The sequence below is a fragment of the Bemisia tabaci genome, chromosome 9, assembly GCF_918797505.1.
Source record: "Bemisia tabaci chromosome 9, PGI_BMITA_v3".
Lineage (NCBI taxonomy): Eukaryota > Metazoa > Arthropoda > Insecta > Hemiptera > Aleyrodidae > Bemisia > Bemisia tabaci.
Window position 1 is genome coordinate 5,298,372 of NC_092801.1, and position 24,714 is coordinate 5,323,085.

The 24,714-nt window shown below is 35.9% G+C and overlaps 2 protein-coding genes across 3 annotated transcripts; one reads left to right on the plus strand and one right to left on the minus strand.

Moving 5' to 3' along the window:
• Positions 1–691: 691 nt before the first annotated feature.
• Abi (tyrosine kinase Abl) lies at positions 692–12,732 on the minus strand. The gene is given in 9 exon segments (XM_019049749.2): positions 692–3,010; positions 3,012–3,112; positions 4,393–4,635; positions 5,463–5,646; positions 7,240–7,442; positions 7,445–7,465; positions 8,520–8,667; positions 9,759–9,926; positions 11,995–12,732. Coding segments are annotated over 9 exon segments (1,680 nt in total). The 5' UTR covers positions 12,544–12,732; the 3' UTR covers positions 692–2,947.
• A 183-nt stretch (positions 12,733–12,915) lies between these two features.
• LOC109035915 (zinc finger protein-like 1 homolog) lies at positions 12,916–23,924 on the plus strand. 2 transcript variants are annotated; one of them, XM_019049751.2, is made up of 8 exons: positions 12,917–13,129; positions 13,469–13,759; positions 14,186–14,312; positions 15,182–15,293; positions 16,207–16,400; positions 18,053–18,194; positions 19,401–19,530; positions 20,815–23,924. In XM_019049751.2, exons 3-8 carry the CDS (start codon positions 14,211–14,213, stop codon positions 21,005–21,007), a joined length of 873 nt encoding a protein of 290 aa, XP_018905296.1. In that variant the 5' UTR covers positions 12,917–13,129; positions 13,469–13,759; positions 14,186–14,210; the 3' UTR covers positions 21,008–23,924. The 2 variants fall into 2 exon arrangements, with proteins under 2 accessions (XP_018905297.1, XP_018905296.1); XM_019049752.2 differs by lacking the exon at positions 13,469–13,759 and having other exon boundaries at positions 12,916–13,129.
• The last annotated feature ends 790 nt before the right edge of the window (positions 23,925–24,714 follow it).

The window sequence follows — 24,714 nt, forward strand, 5'->3', positions numbered from 1 at the left end:
ATTTTAAGTAAAACTAGTCTTAATGCATATTCTGTGAAATCTTCGCTTCCTGAATTCCAATTTTTAAGCATCAAAAAGTCAGTCTGAACTTTCTTTCTGCTATAAGGATCCATGTAATGTCGAAACTTAAAACATGTATTTTTTACAATGGCAAAAACTGCTCTTGTGCGTCTTGCTCTCTAAACTCTTCAATTAGCCTATCTGAATCAGTACTCCTAAAAAAAGCAGAAGTCTACTTTTCAAACAAATTTTTTGCATTTTTGACACAATCTTTTTGAGTGACATTTGCATTTCTGTGCATCTGTTACTCGCGTTTCAAAAAGCAGACTACCACTCGAAAGCCAAAACGCGAAACTATGTATCTCTGTTGCAGTGTTTCAAAAGTTCGGCTCTTATTTTAATACTTCAAAGAGAAACAAGCCAGCCTTATCGTATGAAATTCATAAAGAATATTCTGAAATAAGGAAGAAAAATCAAGGAAGTTATCAAGAAATTATGTTGACCGGTTTTTCGAAGAAAAAATGAAGTACAACAGGAAGTCTGCAATGTTGCAAACGGAGATACGTTGTTTTGCACAATGACCATTGAAATGTCATGTCTGGTGCACGCTTTCTAACTTTTGTTCCTCTTGCAAGCAGCTGTGCTAGAAAAATTGGAATTATAGCGAGGAAATGAGAAATAATAATATTGATTTGTTTCTTGTACAAATATTATTTAAACTGAATAAATTAAAATACACAACAGCAGAAGTGATACAACAAGGATGATTCAGAGGAAAAAAAGGTATATATAAATAAAGAATAAATAAAAATGTAAAATAGTATTTACAAGGATTCATGGGTCGCATATTAAGAGTACATAATGAGAGAAGATCATTTGGACTACATCTTGCAAGCAGGAACTATAATTTCTTGCTCAGTTTAGAAAAAACGTATGTACATTTAGTTTCACTATGGACATATGTGCTTTAACGAATGAGCCAGAAGTTGTAGTTCCTAATTGCAAAATGTGGTCCATTTGGACGGATTTGACAAGAATCAGCCTTGATACAAGAATCACGCGTCACCTGATTTCTGCTCTTGTTTTATATTTTTAATAGAAAACTCATTAACATTATAACTTAAAATATTTTGAATTTATTCTTAATAATCAACGGGAATTTCAGAAAATGTTAAGTCCTTATGTTATTTAGCGTACTATTGATAGAATAAAACATGAGCAAATGTTAGGGAAAGTGAAATGCAGTTGGGCGGGCAGGGTTGACGCAGAATTTAGAAAATGAAGTTCCCTGACATTTCTTTAATTTTCCAGGCAAATTTTGGTAAAATTTTTGGAATATTAAAGATATGCCGGATGGTTAAAAAGACATAGTTTGAAAGAAATTTTTAGGAAAAATGTTTTGTTTGACTTGTCAAACCCATTCTAGAAAGCAAATAAAGGTGAATAAACAATATTTCCTTGACATTTTTGTCATTTTTCTGACGTTTCCTGGTTTTCCCTAACTGGCAACACACTGGGCTGATTCTAGTCTTATCCATGCATTTGTTAGAGTGCGTTCACTTACAGAAATACATACAACTTAAATCAGAGCAACAATTTCCTTAAAAATATGCTTTACATAACTCAGAATGACTGAAAATACATGATGATACATGCTTTTCAAGTTTTATCAAAATGTATTTTTAGTAATTCACAAAGAAGAAGGGAGTTGACAATAGACTTCGAAATTTTTGAAACAGCACAGTCTAGTTTTCAGCTTTCCGAAAGCTTTTTTTCAGTTTATTGTAAGATTTCACATTTTTCGGCACCAATTAAACCACATTTTGCAATAAAGAACTATTATTTCTGGTTTGTTTATGGAAACACCCACCTTCATGAAGAAACTTTTAGGACATTCATTGATTTCATAATTAGCCGGAAATAGTGATTCGTTGTAATATGTATTTCAATTGACGAATGAACTTAATGAGTTGCTTAAATGCATATCTCAAGCCTTTCATGTATTTCATTTCAAAAAAGTTGGTAAAGAAAAAAATTGACAGAACAGGTATAATTGGACTAAATTTTGCAATTAGAAATTGCCCTGCTAAAAACTCAGGAATTTCACTTGTTTTCCCCTAGAATTTCTTGTTAAAAAACAAGGATTTTCTCCAAGTTTGAGGAAAAAAAAATGTCCAGCTTTTGTCTAATTTTTTGAAGCCAAATTACTACAAATCACCAGTTTAAAGAATCATTTGACCTGAAAAATTTCTTGATTTTCGCGGATGTTTCTTTCTCTGATGAATCCCAGAATTTCCCAGTTTCCCCAGGTTCCAGACAACATGCTCTTATGATGAAATGTAATCCAATTTGACTTTATGTTGTTATGGGGAACTAATATTTCTAGCTTGTTTTGAAAACAACTCATGTCTAATTAGTTTCCCTGTGTATATGTGTGTTTTTATAGGGATGAGTCAGAAATATTGGTTCCTGAATGCAAGATGTAGTTCAATTATCACTCGGGAAAAGAACCTTCGTGCACAGAGACAGCTGTGAGTGTAATATATCTTTCCTGTTTCCTGACTTGCGCCATTTATACAATACTTCCGTCTTCCAACGTTACTACAGAAAATAAGAGCACTCTAGTAACTAAGATTACATGGCCTAAATTTTAAATGCAATTGCAGGTGCAAAAAGTCATCATTAACTTGAATTTAGCTCTTTGCACTGGCAACAATACTTTTTAAAAAACATTACTTTGAAATATTTTACAAAATATAACTACAAGAATAATAACAAAACATGAGCTATCAGGATTTTCCTTAGCCTGTAAGGAATCTGAGCTTATAAGATAATTTTGCTACATGAAGTAAAAGAAACGAACATAAGCATTGTAACTCAGTTGCCTAGAAAAAACACAATAGTGCAAAAATTTGGAAAAAATTACTACCTAGTGGCACAGCATTTTTTACATGCACGGCTCTACATAATTGCCAGGGAAAAGCCCTGTTGTTCCGTCCATGACACCTTCCCCACCAGCCATCATCATTTTTCTTGAGAACGTAAATGACAGCGCTTTCTTGGAAACTAAGCTCATCCTCCTTGTCCGCGAAATAATCGTATATTGCAACCACTGAAAGAGACAAGAGACAAATTATTACAGTTGGTTTATAATTTTAGAAGGAAGATAAAGGTAAACAGAATAACGTTGAATAACTACCAATATTTAAAATACAAGATAAAGCGAAAATTGAGATGGCAAAGTTTTTGCAGCACTCTAAAGGTCTAGAAAATCATCTGTTGCTTTAATCGGAGAAGTACAGACTTTGCCTAGAAATATTTTCTAGGATTTTTAAGTCTATCTTTATTTTCATTCTCTGAGAAATGTTTAGATACCAACTCTGGTACTTTTCGAAATAAGAATTTAACCAAGCCTTTATAAAGTCTTTATTCATTTAATTATTTATTAAAACAATGCACAGGTGAAACCCGAGATACAAGCAAAAACATTAAACAATATATTGAGGCAACAAACTGTTACACTACCACATTACATACAAAAATTTATTCTGACAAAAATTAAAATTAATAGGTTCTCAAAGCCCGCATCTTTGCTAGAAACATAAAATGTATTGAATTTGGACAATCCTGTATATCCATTGGAAGATCGTTCTATTACTGAACCACCCTACAAAGAATAAGTAACCTCTCTCAATTTAGGTAGACCAAGAAACTCCGGAGAAAAATAAAGCTCATTCACTAACTTAGAACTGAAAACCAGATCAAAATATTTATGGAGAGATATACCAAAAAACATAAAGATGGATAGAAAAGTCTTTTTAACCCATTGACTTAAACTGACGGCTCCCAGCCATCCGTGCTACGCTGGGCCAGATCTGAAGAGACGGCTCAGAACCGCCTGTCGATTGTTTGCGTTATTTCGGTGATTCTCCGGTAGATTGCGCTCTTATCAATGTTTATATGAGTAGTGTGGCCACCCTATGACTTATTGTGTACGGTAATTTCTTGTTTTGTTACAGTATTTTCATATTACTGTGCGTTTGCACTGGAAGTAACGTCAAAATGTTCTGATTTTCGCTGATTTTGCGATTTTTGCGACTTTGACAGCTATAAACCACCATAAAAAAATCATTGTGTTCAAAGTTTTCACCAATTTTCTCAAATGTTGTATTGTGAATGCTTATTTTGTCAATTTTCACCCTTAGAGAAAAAATTTCTGGATTATTTTGAAGTGTTCAAAGTTACTGATTTTCGCCAAATTGAATCGTAATTCCTGGCCCGGCAGGGTCAAAGTAAATCATAAGTCAATGGTTTAATCATGGTCATGAACAGAAATGAGTGGTGCTATTTTAAAAGATAAAGTCCTAATAAAAAATAAGACAAAACTCATACCTTTTTCGATGTAATTTTTAGGAACCCAGCCCGGTAGATCATGCTCATCTGGGATGATCGGCATGACTCTAGTGGCACCTCTGGGTTGTCCGAAGCGAGCATGTTCCTCTTCTGGCGGGGGTGGTAAAGGCGGTGAGTTGTTCGATGGATGTCGTGGCAATGTATGCAGGTATTGCCGCCCATCATTAATCATTTCCATCCCTGATGCTGAATGATTCGCCAGAGTCAGAGGCGATGGCGGAGCTGAAAATAAAAATAAAGAGATAAAATATGAGCTCTCTATTTTGCAGTATGTCCCTGAGCTTCAAAAACACCATATCACTAAAATTTTGTTTTTGATTTTCTTGAGATTTTCCTGATATTGTGAATGAAACTTCCTGATTTTTTGTGCTTAAAAATTTTCGCTTGTTTGATTTTACAAACCAGCCGAAATTTAATTTCACTACATCATTTCTTAAAAAAATGGAACAAACATAGTGTTTTGATTTAACCAAGAGCCATGCACCAGATACATACAAAAAATACACATCGATGGTGTAAGTCGGCAATCACATAATTCGTTTGCAGTGTCTGAAAATCTCCGCCTCCATGTTATTTTTTTAAAGGAGAACAAATTGACATAATTCCTTGAAGTTTTTGTAGAATTTTCTTGGCACAGAGAAGAAAAATCATGGCAGATTTAAAGAATTGTTGTCGAGTAGTTTTCTGTTGAAAAAATAAAGTATGTCAGGAAATTTGCGACGTTGCAAAGTAAGTTATGTGATTGCCAACTTACATCGTCGATATGTACAAAAGTCAGGCTCGGGTACCCAAAATATTTTTTGGCGTTTGATCTGAGGTGCAACCCTTCTCGTAGCAAAATGTTCCTCCTACAAAATAGAAGATCTTTGGCTCTGAAAAAATGGCAGATGGCATCAAAATATCAAATCTCTTTTCTTAAATGTCTTTTGGACTTTAAGTAAAGGAGGAACTTCTACTCTGACACTTTTCTACATTTCTGCAAGAGCTGGGCGCTGCTAATAGGAAAATGAGCAAAGGGGAATTGATTAAAACAGTTTAATTTTACTTACGAGGCATGGTCTGAGCATTGTTATTTATTTGCAGAACTGAAGTATTGTTCTGCTGTGGCTGTGGGTGGACCATTCCAATCTGTGGAGCATGGTGAGATGAAGCATGCGGTAGCGTGCTGTAACCTGGGCCACGTTCTCTTCTAGGATGGCCGATTGGATAGTTTGGAGCATAATGGCTGGGTACCTGTGAATTAAACAGAAATTATCAATATGCACCTTACAGCATTAAAAAAGCTGATGATACATCATAGGAGCCTGCTGTAAGTCTCCACAAAAAAACCCATCCTGATTTTCTGCAGCCAAAATCACTGTGCATGATAAAGCGTCATTTAATTACTGTATATTGCACACACTGGTTTTTCTTTTCCCACAAAGAGACGAAAATAAGAAGTTTGAAGTATCTGCAGACGCCTGCAGTGCTTCAATGGCCAAGCAAAATTCACATTCTCCGTAAACTTTTTGTGTCGGGGAAGCCGAGTTTTGAAGATATCAATAAAATGAGCATGTGAGAGAGTCATCTAACTTTCTCTTCATCAATAATCTGTGAAATTATGGTAACAATACTTAAACTGTAAGTAACAACCAATTCTTGCATAGTTCATATAAATATGAGGATCTTCTAGATGGGTCAAAAAAATTTCACACTGGCTGCTAAGTTAGAATCTAAGACAGCAAATCCTACTTAAAAGCACGTGTTTTAGCAATCTGATACATTTCCATCTGAATGGGGTCAGTTGCGCTGGTCACAGAATCGTGTTTCGATGCTTAATTATTGTAGATTAGCTAAAGATAATAAAATCTGTTGAAACCGCAACTTTCTACGTTCAATATTAACCAAGATATCGCCCATTGAAAAGTCGGGTTTTTTACGTCATCAACCGCAGTAGTGATACCCTTGGTTCCTTCCACCTTGTTTTCATCCAAGTTTCACATTGAGTAATCAGTGCGTCACTGACTGATGAAAGCAAGGTTGAAGAAACCACGGATGTCACTACCGTGGTGGATGACGTTAGAAACCCGATTTTTCAAAGGACGATATCTCGGTTAATATTGAACATAGAAAGTTGCGGTTGGAACAGATCTTATTATCTTTAGCTAATCTGCAATAAATAAGCATTGAAACACGATTCTGTGACCAGCACAACTGACCCATTCAGAGGAGTAATCAATGGAAATGTATCAGATTGCTAAGACACCTGCTTTAAAGTAGGAAATGCTGTCTTAGATTGTCACTGAGCAACCAGTGTAAAATTTTGTTGACCTACCTAGAAGATCCTCATACTTAGATGAACTATGCAAATATTGGTTGTAACTTAAAGTTTAAGTATTGTTACTATAATTGCACAGGTTCTTGATGAAGAGAAAGTTAGACAACTCTTACATGCTCATTTTATTGATATCTTTAAACTCAGCCTCCCATCAAAATGACATGAAAAGTTTATGGAGAATGTGAATTTTCCTCAGCCATTGAAGCACTGCAGGCATCTGCAGATACTTCAAACTTCTGATTTTTGACATCAAAAACCTGATTTTTTCAAAGGGCGATATCTAGGTTAATATTGAACGTTGAAAGTTGCAGTTTGGACAGACCTATTATTTTTAGCGAATCTGCAAGAATCAAGCATCAAAACACGATTTTGTGACCAGCGCAACTGACCCATTGAAGATTGAGGACATCTCTAGTGCATCCCTCATAGAGAATTGCCACCAAATAGTGAAATTAATCACCTCTTAAATACAGACTTTTCAGTTAGGACTGATAATCGTAAATTTTTACCTGAGGCGGAGCTACTGCAGGGGGAGTACGGTATTCACGAGAGCTTTTGCTGAGAGATCCAGTAGCACGGATTACAGATGGCGGTGTGGGTGGCTTGGTCGTAGGAGCAGGGCCAACGCCAAGGGGAGATGCGTTGGGAGGATGGATGGAACCTTGACTTCCACTTCCACCCCGCTGCTTTTTCTCGGCATATTGCTGCGAACTCCATGGCCGATGTCGTCGAGAGCTGGAAGGAAAATAAGAATGGTTATGATTCGAACACCATCAACCGGAACATACAAAATTGAGCTTTCTTAATTTTACATCTATGTCCATGCGACCACTCTGAGAAGTGTGTCTGATTGCTGAGGATCGCAACTCGCTGATTTTCCGCTGAAATTTTCCAAAAGATGCAAAAATTATTCATAGTAATTTGCAAGAAGGTATGAACTTGATTTGAAGTTAAAAAACTGATACATTTGCAAATGAACAGCATCAAGCAGAAAGGAACCAAGTCACATCAGTCATTGCCAAATTTAATAGGGGAATTTAATTTTTTACACAAAAACGGTTTGCGTGGATTTTTGTGCAAATTTCAGTGAGTTTTCTGCACAGTACGAAGCAAATTCCTTAAAATTTTTGAAGGAATCCACAAGTACATTCTCTTGGAAAATATTAAATTACCCACTTAAATTTGGCAATAGCTGATGAGCTTAGTCCTTTTCTGCTAAACGCAGTCTAAATAAATCTAATGCTCTTGATCCTTACAGTTAGGAGCTCCAGCCAAAATGCAAATAATTTTTCTGAAATACTGCGCAATAAGTTTCCAATACTACTGATACTCAAACAGCTACTTGATTTGCAGGGAATCCCTTCAAGGATATAAAAAGTATCATTAAAAAAGTCATAAAAATCATAAGTCTCATGAAAAGTATTATTACGGTAATACACCTTTGTTTAATAGCTCTAAGAAGTTGACAATTCACAGCTGAGGATCAATTTTTATTTTCATTCAGGGTCAGTCAGCATCTTCTTGAATCATTAGGCGACAGGACTCCATTTTTTTTATCTTGGCTTGTGATAGGAGCTTAATTAAGTAGGCTAGGAGACATTTGTTTTCCAAAGCCTTGAAAATTTCACCTTTTGGTGATTTTAGCACTTATTATATGATAGTCCCTCTTCCTTGTCTATCACATTTACGTTCCTTTAGGGCATGACTAAAACTACATTCAGGGCAATGGTACCATACTGTGACAACAATATTTGAAACTGAGAAAATGGCAGAAAAATCGAATACTAACCATTAAAATCTATAGGCTTGCGAACATATTTTATTGGCTTTTCTGGGCTTGCTGGAGCAATTATTTTATACTGGCGATTTGTGGTCTTGTTAGCAGTTAGTACACCTATTTCTCTTCGAGCTACCTTCTCCTTGTGAATCATTACCATCTGAAAATTAAAATATTAAACATTCTGGTGGTTAAAAAATATAAGTTGGAATGCATAGCTAGATCAGTAATTTGAGGTGACAAATATTTGCAATAAACAATTTTTCTCAGTTACACAAGTTTTTGGAGGTTCTCAGCTGAAATAAAATAGTACATCAAGTCAAAGGAGAAAAATTGGGGCTTTAACATGCTGTTAAAAGAGTACAGGTTGTGACAATGTGTGGCACAGTTCCAAGGAAAGAAGGAAAAACAGTAATAGGCATCTCACCAGGGGTGCAAAAAGTTACGACCTTGCAACCCACCCATCAGATGAAATGTAGGAACCTGTGTGAGATTAGGAAAAAGGAATCCTGTCAGATTTTTTCAAAATTGTTTGTTTCAAAGCTGATTTAAAGGAAAAAGGGCCTAATATTTTTGGACTAGAAGGTTGTTTTTTTTCCCCGGCAGAGGGAAATGATAAAAAATTTTCCTTCTTGACCAATTTTGGTGGAAAATGGAGGAGGGCCAATTGGACTGCATTTTGCAATTGGGAACTATAAATTGGACTGCATTTTGCAATTTGGAACTATAAATTCTGGCTCATCTGAAGAAACACTTATGTGCATAGGGAAACTAATGGCACGTACGTTGTTTTTAAACTGGGCCGGAATTTATAGTTCCAAATTGCAAAATGCAGTCCAATTCTGGCTCATCTGAAAAAACACTCATGTGCATAGGGAAACTAATGGCACATACGTTGTTTTTAAACCGGGCTAGAATTTATGGTTCCAAATTGCAAAATGCGGTCCAATTATCTGCGGGAGAAGGATTGAGCCTTTCTGCATTCCAGCTTCTCACAGTTGAATGGATGCTGAGTTTTGGAATGAATGTGGCCCATCAACAAATACTCATTTTGAAATGATAGCTAACTTTTTCCATTAAAAAATGGGAGTAATACAGGTTTTTTGGTGATTATTACCTTTTTTTCTTTTTTGCTCACCTCACTGAGCAATCCGTCCCCAACCAACAAGAGAGCACTATCTATTCTTTCCTCCAACAAAAGAGAATCATATTTTGACAGAGATGATAAAGAGTAAAGTGAAGTTGGATTACCTGAGCAATATGATTCATCTGCCCTTCCATTTCTGAGAGTTGTACAGCCTGCAGATCTAACAACTGAAGAAAATTATACGCCAAGGTGTTTATTTGATATGCAACACTTGCTAGCGATTGAGTGGTATAATTTTTTGTTTCTTCTAGAGCTATTCTTTTGTTTTCAGCCTGAAAAAAAAACCGACGTAAATAAACAGACGTGTCACATTCCTATGAATTCCTGATATTCTACAGGGTGCTCTAGAATTCCTGCACTGCCAGCAACAGGCATCACCTCTCTAACTTTGGAAAAAGTTGAGATGAAGACTTGAAATTTTTTAATTGTTCCCAGGAGTCCTAGATCCAAGAAAACGATTCTTGGGAACCCCCCCCCCCCCTTCCTCCCCAATATTTTGTGGGGGCCTGCTAAAAAAGGAAAGAATTCTCAAGTTTACAGGGATAATGGAGGACTTCAGGATCACCCTATATATTTCTTCAGAGTCCCGACTAGGTTAGAGAGATTCCATTGTTATTCCACAATTCGGGCAATTTCTTGGGGCATCGTTCAAGCAGCCTCACGAATGAAAAATCAAGCATTTATCGAAAGACCTCCTTTGTAATTTATTTCTGACAGCACAGCCTTCTTCACTTATCATGACAATAAATGAAAATGTTGTCTATTTTTACCTCTTTTCTATCATAATCATCTCACCCTATTTTATGCCTATCTCAATGTTTGCAACAGGCAAAACATAGTAGATGGGTGAGGGAAATCCTTTGCCGTAGGTTTTTGATGGCTGGTGAAATTTTTAAGTTGCGAGGAGGAGGTTGAACAGATATACAGTACTCTCTCGCTATATCGAATCATTCAAGGGACTGGGCAATTCCTTCGCAAAAGAGAGATTTTCGTTATAATGAGTGTTGTTATAGTGAGAAAATACTGTACCAGTATTCTTTATTATTACACATCAATCTCAATCTTTTTTCAGGAAAAAATTTGCTTGGTATTCAGCACTGAGCTGAACATTTTCAACTGGATTAAATAAGATAAAAATAAATTTTGAGTACCTTCTACAAAATCAAGCACTTAGAAGGCCCTGGACATTACTTAGTTTGAAAATCAGGCACTTGGCAAGGCCACATTCAGCATGTGAGGGTTGATTCGATTTTTATTCAGCAGAGAAATCTCTCTCTACCATAAAAGTATGGACATTACTTCTTGGGCTTTTCCCAGGAGGTTTCCTCAACCTCTCTTCTTTAAGCTCAATTCACAATATCAAACTATTCATTCAACTCTTGAATGCGACTTGTAGAATGAAAATTTGGATAGTGTGATACTGGTGCCAGAAAACAACAATTTGATGAAAAATTGAACGGGAACTTGAAAGTAACGTCACATTCAACTTTTCGTTCAACTTTCCATCCGATTGGCGGTTGTTGAACGGAGCGTAATTGAATCGAATTTTTATGCATTCAACTTTCCATCCAACTGTTCGTTCAATTATGTCGGATGAAAAGTTTGGTAGTGTGGATTGGGCTTAAATATTTAGCATTATTGTTTTCCTCTCAACACTTTTCCTCAACAGCATGGTTGGTTCAGATAACTTTTCACTTTTTTTGGACTTTTTGTCTAAATATACTGTGGACCCTGAGAGAGAACCTAAATTTAAGGAAAATAAAGTTTTAAATGTTCATAACCTTCTTTCTTAATGTCAGAACTCACTAGACTTCATTATATTCGTAATATATTCAAAGAATATTGCCGTCAGAATTTGAGTTCCCCTTGGATTTAGCACTTTTTGTTTGGACAAAATTACTAAATCAACCGTACCATGGACTATACAAAAATTTATCATTTAACATTGAATTTAGCATGAATATAATGTAGCCTAGTGAGTTCTAACACTAAAACATGGTAAGGAACGTTTAAAGCTTTAATTTTCTTGAACTTAGGTTCTCTTTCAAGATCTATTGTAAGTATGAAAAGTCTAAAAAATAATGAAAAGTTATTTGAACCAATCCGCATGCTTCATACGGTGCCAAGGGGCTTGATCGATATCTATCGAGTCCAATGTCTCTAATAAACGCATTCTGGAGGAAATGCAATGTTCTTTTCGTTTTAAAAAAAATTGCGTTTCATTCATTATTTTTCCTAAAAGAATTGGTTGAAACTTTTCAGTATCAAATATAATGAACACAATGGTAAAAAAAATACTCGTGAAGAGCAGGTTTCCACAAGAATCTAGCGCATACATACCTGAAAATAATTTCCTTCACAATACTCAGCTACCCGTTCTAAATTTGTGTGACTGTCTAGGAGACTATTCCTCCCCTCCGGGATCTCCGTGTTCAGGAGTGCCGCTAACTCTGCCATGTTATCGGAATCACTTTCAACGCCGGACTCCCTGTTGCTATCAGTTTGACCTGTCGGAGGAACATTGTGAGGAACATTAAAATCACTATCGGTAATAATACTAGTTTCAGCTATGCTTGCGGTTGTTGACACAATATACTTTTGATCATCAAGAACCCCCATGACGGGGATGAAATCGAGGCTCGGAAGACTGGGCGTACTTCCACTCCCATCCCTCCTTTCGGACCCCACAAAGCTAGAGCGGCCGTCCTCTTCGACAATAATAGAGGAGCGCTGGCTAGTTTGCAGCTCTCCTATGGCTCGGTCCAAGAATCCATCGAAGCTTTTGAAGTTGAAAGAAACACTGTCTGAGTCACTTTCTTTCGTCGTAGCACTGGCCGCATCATCTTCAATGGACTGCACATTGATTTGAGAAGATTCTGGCTCATTCATGACAGAAAAGCACTCAATAGGGGAAAAGGTATGCAAAATAAATACGACACTGAGTAGATAGTCTGACTGCTAGATTGATCAAATTGAAAGTGATATCAGTTCATTGGAGCGAAGGGGGGAGATTGCTCCAAGCCATAACCAATAAAGCTTATCAATTGGCCAGCGAGACTGGGTGAGTAATGCGGCTCAATTGCGATATCCCCCACACTTGAGTTAAATTCTTGATAAGGATGGTTATCTTATTTACTGCTGATGAATGTAATTCCGTCAGTGCGTACGGGCGGCAGTCTCGGGGCAGGGCTCCGAGGAAGTGAACGTGATATAAGAAATTAAGGCGCTTACCTGCTCCTGCAAACCACATTTTCTTCTTACTTAACCGCCATACGTTATTGAAAACATTAAATTAGTCCAAAGTAAGGGCACTTGACAATTAAATAAGATGAAAAATTACAAAATTACCGAGCACAGCTCGGCGTAATTTTTGGACAGAGCAGCAAAGTTCCTCCCCCTCCTCCACTTCCACCATCCTCCCACAACAATAACATTAAATGTGAATCGAGCCACAGGATAAAGATGAAGCTGAATGGTTAGTATCTCGCAAGTTTTCTTGAAAGAATTCTTCAGTAAAAATTTGATTTTTTATACAAAAATGAATTAAAAATTAATTTTATTGCTGCATTTTGCTATTTTTCATGAAAATTTGAAACTAAAAAAAGCATTAGTGGGTGTATAGTTCATCCGGTGAGAGAATCTGAGAGCAATGTTTTTGAGACGCACTGTTCAAATCGTCTGACGTCTGACGTACCATTTCTGATTTCAGTATCATTAATCCTGACGATTTTTCGTGCTCTCAATTATTTTATTTAATTAATTCGAAACGCCCTGTTTGAACAACAGAACTACGTACATCTCTCTCGTTCCTCAGAATCTACGTGCGATTGTGGGCGGTTGGTGTAATTCATCTTCCAGCGGATCAATTTTCATTGTGCCGTACGTGTCTACATTCGTGGAGGGTTTTCATATCGTCGAGACTTCCACCTCTTCAACTGGTTCGCCGATTCATGAGTTCTAAAATTTCACCTCTTAATTTGTGAATATCGAATAACTCCACACGATCATCTTGGAGGAATCAACCTTGCATGATGCTAATTTTGATCTTAGAAGTTTAAAGTATCTCATCTTTTCTTTGGCCGTCGGCTCCCACATATTTTTCAACGTAAGTGCTCTGACATTCAATTTAGTACTCATAAAGTGCGAGATTTCCTCCTAATTTTTCATTCCTTGTAGCGTTGAAATGTCTTTTGTTTGAAGAAATAGGTGTCGAATGAACGGAAGCTTTAGAAGGAAGGCTGAACCAAACACACTCAACCTGGACGTAAATTTTTCCCGAAGTAACATTAAAATAGTCGCACACCATTAATTTACTTATGAATCTTAGAAACCCACAATTCAACCATTATTCACATCTCTAGTGTTCATTTTTGAACATTTTGCATTTAATAACGATACTTCAGCATCTGAAATGACCTGATCCTCCCACTAGAGTCTTTAGAGTAAGGTAGAAATATTTTCAACCAAATTAAATTTTTAGATCTCTCTTAAGCTTTCACAAGCAAATATCTAATCATATTTATTTCACCAGGTCCTAGTAACTGGTTCAACGCAACATGGGATTGTGCAAGTGTCCAAAACGAAAAGTCACCAATCAATTTTGCTACGAGCACAGGGTCAATATCTGTGAACACTGTATGGTAGCGAATCATTCCAAAGTAAGTATCTTTTTGTCACAAGAATTTTCATACACTCATCGTACAGATGAGTAGACAGAAACCACATATCTCCATTGTGGTGTTTCCAAATTTCCACTCCTATTATATTTTTTCGAAAAGAAGTACCTAAGCCAATTTAATAGCTTGAAATTTTTACTGCATATTCTGCTGGCAGAGAAAAAATCAGGGAAGTTTTCAAGAAATAATGTCGTAGTTTTCAAAGAAAAATAAAGTATGACAGGGAGTCTGAAACACTGCAAACGGAGATGCGTGGTTTCGCACTTTGGTCATTGATATGTAGTCAAATTGAACACTGATTCTATATTGTAGCAGTCGGTTATAGTGACAGGCCCCATGAGCTCTAGGAAGACCAGCCTTTCTTGGCCAGCATTCTGATGGATGAGGGGGCAAAAGTGCTCAAGATCTGAGTCTTAAAACAAATTCGTAAGAGTTCCGCTGGTTTTAGTTTATGATTTCATTGTGTAATAGGATAATTGATGGCTCTTTGTAATGGCATTCATTTCCCAGAAAACTTTAATTCGTCTCACAATTTTGATCAATTCCTATGCTGTGAGTATTTGGAATATCTGGCGGCCCCAAGAAATAACTTAATTCATTGAGATTGACTCAAATTCATGTTTGCCTCTTCTTTCAGCAGTCATTTAGGGTCCATGCCAAGTAAGTTTACGTACTTTCAGAGTGCAACAGAACATCTGCCATCTTGATTCTTGTATTTACTTTCAATACTGCACTGAAGGTAGCTGATTTTCTGTTGCACTCCAAAGGAGTGTAAATATTGGTGTAGACACTGTTATTCAGTTATTTGATTTTAACTGAAACAAAATAATGATTTTCCCCTAATTTTTCAGTGTATTGTTCAGTCATACATCCAGTGGCTACAAGACAGTGATTATGATCCTGTTTGTCAGTTGTGCTATAAGAAACTTGTTCTGGGAGACTGCATTCGTCTAACTTGCTACCGTAAGTTACCTGTGTTCTTTCATTATAATCAATCACAGAATGGAGTCCAAATTTCTAGACACTAATTTTGTGTACTAGGTATCAATGGAAATTTTGTAAGGTCCTAAGATTTGGCTTATAACTGAGTAAAAAAAAGTGCAAGAAGGAAATAGTTTATTTATTTACTTTCAATGATGTAAGTATGGTCAAGTCAATTATTTACAAAAAAGAAAGAAATAAGTACAAACTTTGGCAGTTGGCAAATAAAAACAAATATGAAGTAAGTAATCATTCAAGAAAGTATAAGTTAACATTACTGCATCTAAATCCGGAGAGAAAAAGGGTGAATTACAACAACTCATGAAAGCAATATTAGCAGCTCTAGCAAGGTTAAACTAATTAAATTCCAGAGTAAATAAATCAAAGTATTTTTCAAACATATATTTAGATAGGTAGAAAATATCTACGTCTTCAACAGTTGAACCAAAGATACATTTTTAACCTCATAAAAACCTTGAAATGAAGAGTGTAACAGCACCCTTGTGTCTATCAATATCATATTAGCAGATATAATATGTTATGATAAGAATTCATGAACAGTTGTTTTAATTACTTTTAAAAGTTTACCGGACTGCAACTAAAAACCCAAATAAGCCAAGTTCGTGTAACTATGGTGTCGTTGCCTCGACCGGGCTGTGCTGTGTTGCCAATTGTTGGAGGATAGGTTACTTGCCCGGTGGTGGCTACCGCCACTCATGATTTTGCCAACATATTTTTTAAAGTGTTGGTTTTAGTTTTGAAATCATATAACTTTTTTAAAAAGTCCTCTCCATTGTCACCGCTAACATAACACAATGCTTTACTCTTCTTTCGCTACAAATACTATTTTCAGCAACATCCTTCTTTAATATTTTCTCTTTTTTTTTCTTTTCAGATGTGTTTCACTGGAAATGTTTAGATGAGTACGCAAGGCAATTACCGTCAACAACAGCTCCTGCCGGGTATTCTTGTCCAACATGTCATTCAAAAATATTTCCTCCAAGCAATCTTGTATCTCCAGTTGCAGACGAGCTTAGAGAAAAATTAGCCGGTGTCAACTGGGCACGAATTGGTCTCGGATTGCCCATTGTAATTACTTCTTTTCAACAGAAACTCTCTCATAATAATACAAAAGAAAATTAAAGCTAAAGAGGAAACTGAAAATTCTAAATCTAGAAAAACCTCTTGTATTTTTCTCCCTACTAATTTTTGGTCACAATAATTTAATCAGTTTCTTGCAGAAGGATACAAGTCGACTGCTCTGTTAAAAAAAACTGCTTTTATCATTTAATTCTGTCAGAACTGGGGAAAGAGGAAAATGGACTTAAGTCACGTAAGATATTTGCACCATTCAACATTAATTCATGTGGTAACCAATGGGACAACAGATTTCTAATGTATTCACATTGATGTGATGTGTTTCCATTCCTCTCTTTCCCCAATTCTATGAGTGACTCAAGAGAAAACATATGTTTGTGAGCAGTGACTTTCAAAGAGGCTCTCACTGAAGGGTTGTCCGGGTGAAAGTTACATTTCATAATTTCAAAGGAGTGCCCGAAAGAGAAGTTCTTTCTAAAATGCCTGGTTGCTTCCTTGGTGCTTGGATGTACACTGAAAGCTGTACAGCAAATTTAATTTTTTCCCCTCATGGTTTTCAATAACACTTGGAAGAGTACACCATTATTACTTTTTTACATCTCCTTCTGAAAGCAGTTTGGAGGAAATTATTTTCTTCCCAAATTATTTTCGTAGGTCTTGTCTCTGCGGGACGTTTCATGGGATTTTACGTCAGTGAAAAAATTTCACTTGCGAAGTTGCAAATAACTTTACTGTGAAATCAAGTTGAAAGAAACGTATTCATTTTTTTATTTGATTTTACAAATTCATATTTGATAGACATTTAAAATCATTTGAAGACATTTCATGCATAAGTTCTACGTTAGTGGGTCCCTTGTAGGATCCCAAGAGCGACTCAGAGAGAAGGAGAAAAAATTGTGTTGCTTTGTTAAATGGGGAAGAAGCCTAGAAATTTCATTCCTGCGATTTGAACTTGGGACAAATCTCATGAAACGCCCCGCGGAGACAAGGTGTTATTTGAGGCCTTGGTTTACTGCTAATTCTCAATCTTTAATCCAAACTTGCGGAAAATTCGTAAGAATGTACATTATATTCTCATCACCAATAATTAAAACTACCGTCAAATTTTTTGATGGCAAATTGAACATAGAGGCAGTTTGAGTATTGCGAAAACCACTTGGGGAAGGGAGTTTGAGCTTGATTTATGGGTTCATATAAAGGGGTGAAGAGGGACAAACACAGGTTTAATAAAATACCGGACAATATAGATAATTTTTCCAGGTTTTCTGCCTTATTTTTGGAAAAATAAAGCCAGGCTCATGCAATTCAAAAAAAGGGGTAGTGGTTGGCCAATGGCTTTTTTAATTCTTGAACTACCCCATTGCTGTTTTGGACTGTACTTAAGGTATACCCTTTTTAGCTGCAGTGGACGTTCAACTTGAATGTCTGTAGGATGTCCCAAGTTTGACACAGGAATAAGTCCGGAATACATTTTTTAAGTATGTCAAATAACTTTTCTATGATGTCAAGTTGAAAAAAATGTATTTATTTATTTTTTTTATTTTACAAATTCCTATTTGATAGACATTTAAAGATTTTTGAAGACGTTGTGTACGTAAGTCTTTGTTTCTGTTTTGATACTGAAGTTTGGCTCTATGTTACAGCTTAGCATAGATCGGGAGAAAAAACCACCGAATGATGTCGATTCAAGTCTTCCGAATGGAATGGAAAATTCAAGCAATCATGTTGACGTAGTTGTACATATCCAGGACTCATCGCCATCATACAGTCTTTCAGATAATTCCAGTAAGTCCCCTACACAGCTACTCAGCCAAAAAAACGCTGTATGAGTTTTCGGTTGTTTCAAAATTTCCTCTGATAAAACGTGAATTTTCAGAAAAACTTGGGTCTATTTAATTTCCAATTTTCAGAGTTGTGAAATCTAGTCATGATATGATCTAAAGTATGTCAAGATTGCAAGGAAACTTGTTTGTAACATTTCTCAAAAATTAATGTTTTATTCGAGAAAATTTTGTAACATCTGAGTGTTCATACAGTGGTTTTCCTTAGCATGGCAGTACTCTTTTTAATTACAAAATCTGCGATGGACAACAATACAATACAAAATTAAGCGCCCTTTTATATGCTTTCTTGTCAAAATTTTGTGGTGAATACGATAGATGCATCAAAACTTTCCAAATTCAACTCATAAATGAAAAAATAATGGTTCTCATCTTTGTTGATTTCCACTTCTTGCTCATAAAAAAACCAGAATCCGCTTGATTCAAGTGGTATCCTTTTTGGGTTTTTGCAATGATGTTACAATCTGCAGTAGCATTTATCATGGTTTCCTTTACCTTGGACTAATCAATTAGTGATACACACATTTGCATTGGTTACTCGACTGGAAACTTGGATGAAACCAAGGTGGAAGACACCATGGTATGCATCACTGCAATGGGTGACATTATATACCATTTTCGAAGGGCTATATTTCCAACAATAAGGGACGTAGGAACTTGAGGTTTGTACGAATCCGATTATTTTTTGCTGATCGGTAATCTATAATCATCAAAAGGCAATTCTGTCACCAGTGCAGCGGATCCATGAAAGTTCAGATTTTTTCTTTTGTGCCTCATATAAACCTTCATTGGAGGCATTTTTTTGTTGAACATCCGTTAAAAATAGTAAAATATTGTAAGATTTTAGGCTTATCTGTAATTTACAATAGAAGTAATTGGAAGGTATTTTTCCATAAATTATGTCTCTCAGAGGAAGAAGAACTTTTGAAAGCTGTTTCAGAGTAAAGTAAGATTAATTTTGTCAAACATGAGATTATCAGTAATCAAAATACTTCTCTCAAAATTCATGAAAAAAGTGTGTAGACTTCTACCTAAGCTTGATAGATTTGTTGTAAGCTTGATCATCTTCATGGTTATTAGCTTCATCCTTCTTTTCTGATTATTAAAAATTTTATCTCACATCCTAATATTTTCTCTGTTTCAATTTTAGATCAAGTTCCCCGCCGCGGACTATTACAGTCATCAGAACAAAGTTCTAAGGAGCCCTTGATCTTTCCTGATCATGATGAAAACAAGTATAAAAGGAGATCATTCACTGATTGGTTTAAAAGATGGTGGATGTAAGTATTTTTTTTAATAATTCGTCATTCCAGGATTTATTACAGCAAGAGAAGTGAGGGTCAAACTGTCAAGACATAGGGAGTATAGAGCGATCCTATCAGTTGAAATGGTTGGTTCCTGTAGACTAAGGAAGAAAATGATGGACTAACTACAGGGTCTCTCAAGGGTTAGTGTTAGTTAGTCTATTACCTATCTTCTCTGTCCATTGCAAGTACCTTGAGGCCCTTTATACTGAGAGTTAAGACAATGTGAATCCATTTCTGATTGGTTACCTTATTTTAGGCCTCCATAGTGTCACAAATGGGAATGAAGATTACATTTTCACCAATTGCAAAGATTATAATCTGGAATGGACGGAGGAATTACGGGTCCGACAAGGAACAAACAGAACAAGAAAAGGAACGGAGAAGAGAATTCGAGAATGAGCCGACCAAAGATTACAAAAAACGTTCAATTTGTGTAATCTTCATTCCCGATTCCATGAGGGGGTGTTGTCTTAACTCTCAGTATAAAGGGACTCTACAAGCAGAGATTGAAAGTGAAATTTCATAAGGCTCCGATAAATTTCACAAAAGTTGAAATTTATTCATTTTTTTTAGAATAATTGATTAAACCTTTGGAGGTCTGAAAGCGTTTCAGATGGTCTTTCTGTTGATGCTGCGGTATTATGCTACTCCACTGAAGGTGCCAGACACAAGGGGGCAAAAAGGGGAGTTTAGAGAGAAGAACCCCAACCTAACCTCTAAACCAAACGAAAACATTTGCAATGCTCGAATGTTTTAGGCTTGGGGTAAAAAATTTCAAAATTTAGAATCACTGTTTCTAGGCGTTTCTTAGCCTCCTGAATGTATCCCCAAAAGTTTCAATAAATTTCATGAAATTTCACTCAAATAAATTCAATGAAATTTTCCATCTACAAGTACCTGCTTCCACCAATCGGATCCCTCCATATCCCTCTTGTCTCTTTAATTTATCGCCTTGTCTATTAATTTCAATAATTGGTTTGCTGAGCTGAACCCTCCTCCCCCTTCAGTCTTGGAGTGTTACTTCTTAGAGCTCAGCAATTTTTACTCTAATTGAAAGTGTAATTTTTTGGCCTTGCTTTCTCTGCAAAATAGTGTGGATCCAGCGCTAATTTACCACCTTGTTACATACAGTGTGGGCCACATTTATAGTGTTTTTTTTTTTCTTGTTTTAGCTCATTGAATGCTCCCATATGTAGCAACAAAATTTTCTCATGAAGACTCTCTCTTAATAGCTCATTAATTTGGTTTCGCTTTCAGGTCTGTCAACCGTCAATCAAGAAGTAAGCCAAGCAGTCATTTGTACAAGCGATATTGTATGGTGGGGGTCCTCTTCTTCATTGCGCTAATATGTCTTATCGTAGTATTCAAGAAGTTGGGGAGTATGGCCACAGAAAATGACCCCATTTTTGATCCACATCACAACTCGTTTGTCAAAGTGGAAATGGAGTGAAAAATTCGGCACTACGTGTCCTTTAATGGTGTCATATTTAATGAATGCAATATCACTGTTCTCACAATTCATTTCAACATTTACCGCCAAAGAGTTTCTAAGAGAATTTTTAAGAAACGTTACGTTTTGACAGCGAAGGTGGCTCAGGATGAGGTACGAAGATTTTATGAGTCCATTTTTTGGGTTCTAATACAACTATTTGTAGTATTAATGGATTACATTTTACAATTAAGAACTAAAATTTCTGGCTCAATTGAGAAACAGCATGTGTGCCATTTGTTTATGTATGAGCTAGCGAGTTTAGTTCCTTATTGCAAAATTCAGTCCAGATGTTTTCTGAAAAGCTTCTCATGACCCTTGAAAATTTTCCAAGAGGAATCCTCTTATTTTTCAATACTCATTGTGGCAATGCTAATTGATTGAACAAAAGGGTAGTGGGTCAGTGGTGTAACATTTTTGCAGAGTATCTAACAAGCGCTCCCAACATAAAATTTCATAAAAATCCAAAAAGTCCAATTAAAGGTTTCAAACAGTTTTTCTAAGGGGAGAAAATGATGATTGAAATTAGATCAATCAGAGGCCGACAGTTGTGATGACGTAACAAGGCCATGTTTTCAGCTGAGCTTCAGCCATTCAGTGAATGCATACTCTCTCGTCTACATATGTCATAACATACCACCAAAAATATCGTTTCAAATTAGTCCAGATTTTGGCGACTTTATAATCAATTTTCTGTGTTGTTTCGAACCCAAAATCGAAAAAATATTTGGAGCTCAACCCTTTCACCACTTGAAGGAAATGGATTGAAAAATTAGGTGTCAATGACCCTTTTTTGGTTTTTGGAAGTATTTTTAGTGCTTTACTCAAATTTGACTTAAAAAAAAGCGAAAGTTCATTTTAAGAAGAGCTTTGTTGCTTGTAAAAGCGCAGAATGCTCCTAAATCTTCTTTCTTAAGCTCAGAACGCTCCTAAATCTTATTTCAAGGTTTCCAATGGAGCACTCAATATCCCTGTCAAAAACCGATGTTCACATTATTTTGTAAAAAAGATTTATAAAAAATTTTCAAACGCTAGAAGACTGCAGCTCCCACAGGAATTGTTATTTTTAAACAAATAAACCCCTAATCAACATCGTATTAAAACGGTAACGTCTGACTCCCAGAATCTCTTTTTTAGTTCCTGAGCCATGCTGTATCGCGAGATGTCACTTTTTAGCCAGTTTTGATATAGTATCCTCTGTCAAAAATCAATTAGGATGGAACTTATTTAAGTTTTTATTTCTCAATATTTTTTTAAGGAAATTAGAGTTTTGAGAGGTCCTGTCCATGGAATAAACATCAAGTCATCTGCGCTGGCGTAACCATTTTTATAATTTTGGAGGAAGATGATCCAACTTATTTGTTGGGAATAGGCACAGAATATTTTTCCTCCCAAGATAAAATTTGTAGAAATTTTCAATGCACTCTACATTGGCTCTAATTTTTTGCTTAGTAAAATGGAATCAGCTGAAGTTAAAGGCCGTAAAAATTAACTTCAGTTAATGTGATGATGTTTTAGAGTAATTTTTATTCAAATTTAAGCAAGCGATTATTTTAATCGAAATTCCTTTTTCTTTTTTTACTATTTCACTTTATCGTGTCTGTGATTAGCCCCTTTCCAATTTCGTATCATTTTATTTCGTTAATTTTCGAGTGTTGCTAAATTTTGTATTTGAAGAGGAAGGTGGGTAAATGATGTTTGAGAAATTTGCGCTTTAAGTTTTAAAATGTCAAATAAAATACATCCAACTCAAAATTCTGTTTTTTTTTTATTTTATTGTAAGCAGGCTTTGCTGTTCTCATTAACAGTAGTCTTCATTTCATGAAAACATCACTATCTGACTGAAAAAGCAGTTTATCACTGTGATGGAAATGCCGTTTTTCTGGCTAACTACTTTTAGCAGGGGAAAAGTGCCAGGAAAATACATATACCTATAGTATAAAAAGGCTAAACACGATTCAGTGGAAAAAAATTCCCTTCAGTCACGGTTAAAGTAAGTTAAAACAGATTTGAAATGATTCAACCTACTCTTGGGGAAGACTGTCAAGAGAACTTTCCAATTTCTATTTTTCTTGAACTTACTGCCTTTTTTATCCAGTTTGGCACCATGTGTGAAGGCTTGCTTGCAGAGGGCAATATTCTTTTCAAAATGCATGTTGTCTGTAATCTTTTCCCTCTTTCTTTGAAGGTACGTCCATGTCTTGCCCTAAAATTAAGAGATGGATTTGTCATTTTGTGTGGTAACTTGTGAAAACATTCTGAAATTGAATGCTCAAAGAAGTGCTCTTAAAAACTGTTGTCGGCTCTTTCGCATCATTTTGCCACCTCCTTCATTTTACCATACTTGTGGAATGGTTCTGAAATTTACAAACAAGGGAGTTCTTCTTTTCTTCCCCTTTGAGGTGCTTGTCTTTTGCTTCGCGGATGGATAATTCTAAAAGCAGCTGGAGTATTTTAGCATGATTCCAGTTTTTGCTTATAATAATTATTGTGCTGACTTCTACTATTGAGTGCTCTTTTTGTGAGGGAAGATATACTTTCCTTGTTGGATTTTTCAATTTATGTACACATGAGTGTCCATTGTGTAATTCAAAATTCAATCGCTGTCACAGGAATCAAGTTGTATGTGCTTGGAAAAAAATAAGGCACCCAAAATTTAATTTGAAAGCGTATTATCATAATAAGCGAGATTAGTCTTATTTTCTGCTTCTTCAAACGTTCCTTACACCAACAGGTAAAATGTTGAAATCGAAGAGGGCTAAAAATATAGTCAATAACTATTCAGTTGTTTTTATTTTTTTACTTGAAAATTATGTAATTAGAAATTATGTATAGATATTTGTTAAAAATAATACATTTTTCCTCATAAAATTCATAACTCTCTATTTTATTGTTTTAGTCACTTTTCCTTTGATTTTCTTCACTTGTGAAGAAAAAACGAAGAGCAGTCTCTTAATGAATGACAGAAGTAGTCAAGAAAGGGCCTGTGTCCTTCAAGTGCAGAATTTTCAAGTGGAGGCACAACTGTTTGCAGCATCTGTGACTGACTCCCGATACCCACAAGTTTTGATGAGTTTTTGACAGAGCTTTCCCTTTATCACTGCCATTCATAAATTTCCTCAGTCAAAGACTACAAGATTGGAACATCTATTAAAAGTAGTCCTGCAGGCCAATTGTTGAAACTATGCCTATTGACATGACAAGACATGACACTCTATCATGCATTTCTGTATCATCCAGTATACCTATAGATATTCAATGTCTTTTTTTTGCAAAAATGCATCTCAACAATCGTCTCACAGGTAGTGAGTTAGATAGTAAAAATCATAAGCCGCAATGTAATAATTTTTTTAAGTGGATTTCAAAATCATATCACACAGTCAAAAATCGATGGCCGAAGTGGGCTACATATTTCCGTTAGCAATGTTCCAGACTTCATGTCATATTTTTGTTTGGGGGGGGGGGGGGGGGACTAGTCAATGTAATTCCTCAAAATCTTCCTTGATTTTTCTTTCCTGTTAGAATATTTGATGCAAATTTCAAGCCGTAGAAGTTGCCTTGTTCTTCCTCAAAATAATAAAATAGCAAAAATTGTGAAACATTGCAATTAAGATACGTCGCCTCGCACTGCGTGGCCATCGATATATGATTACAAGCGTCCGTCAAAA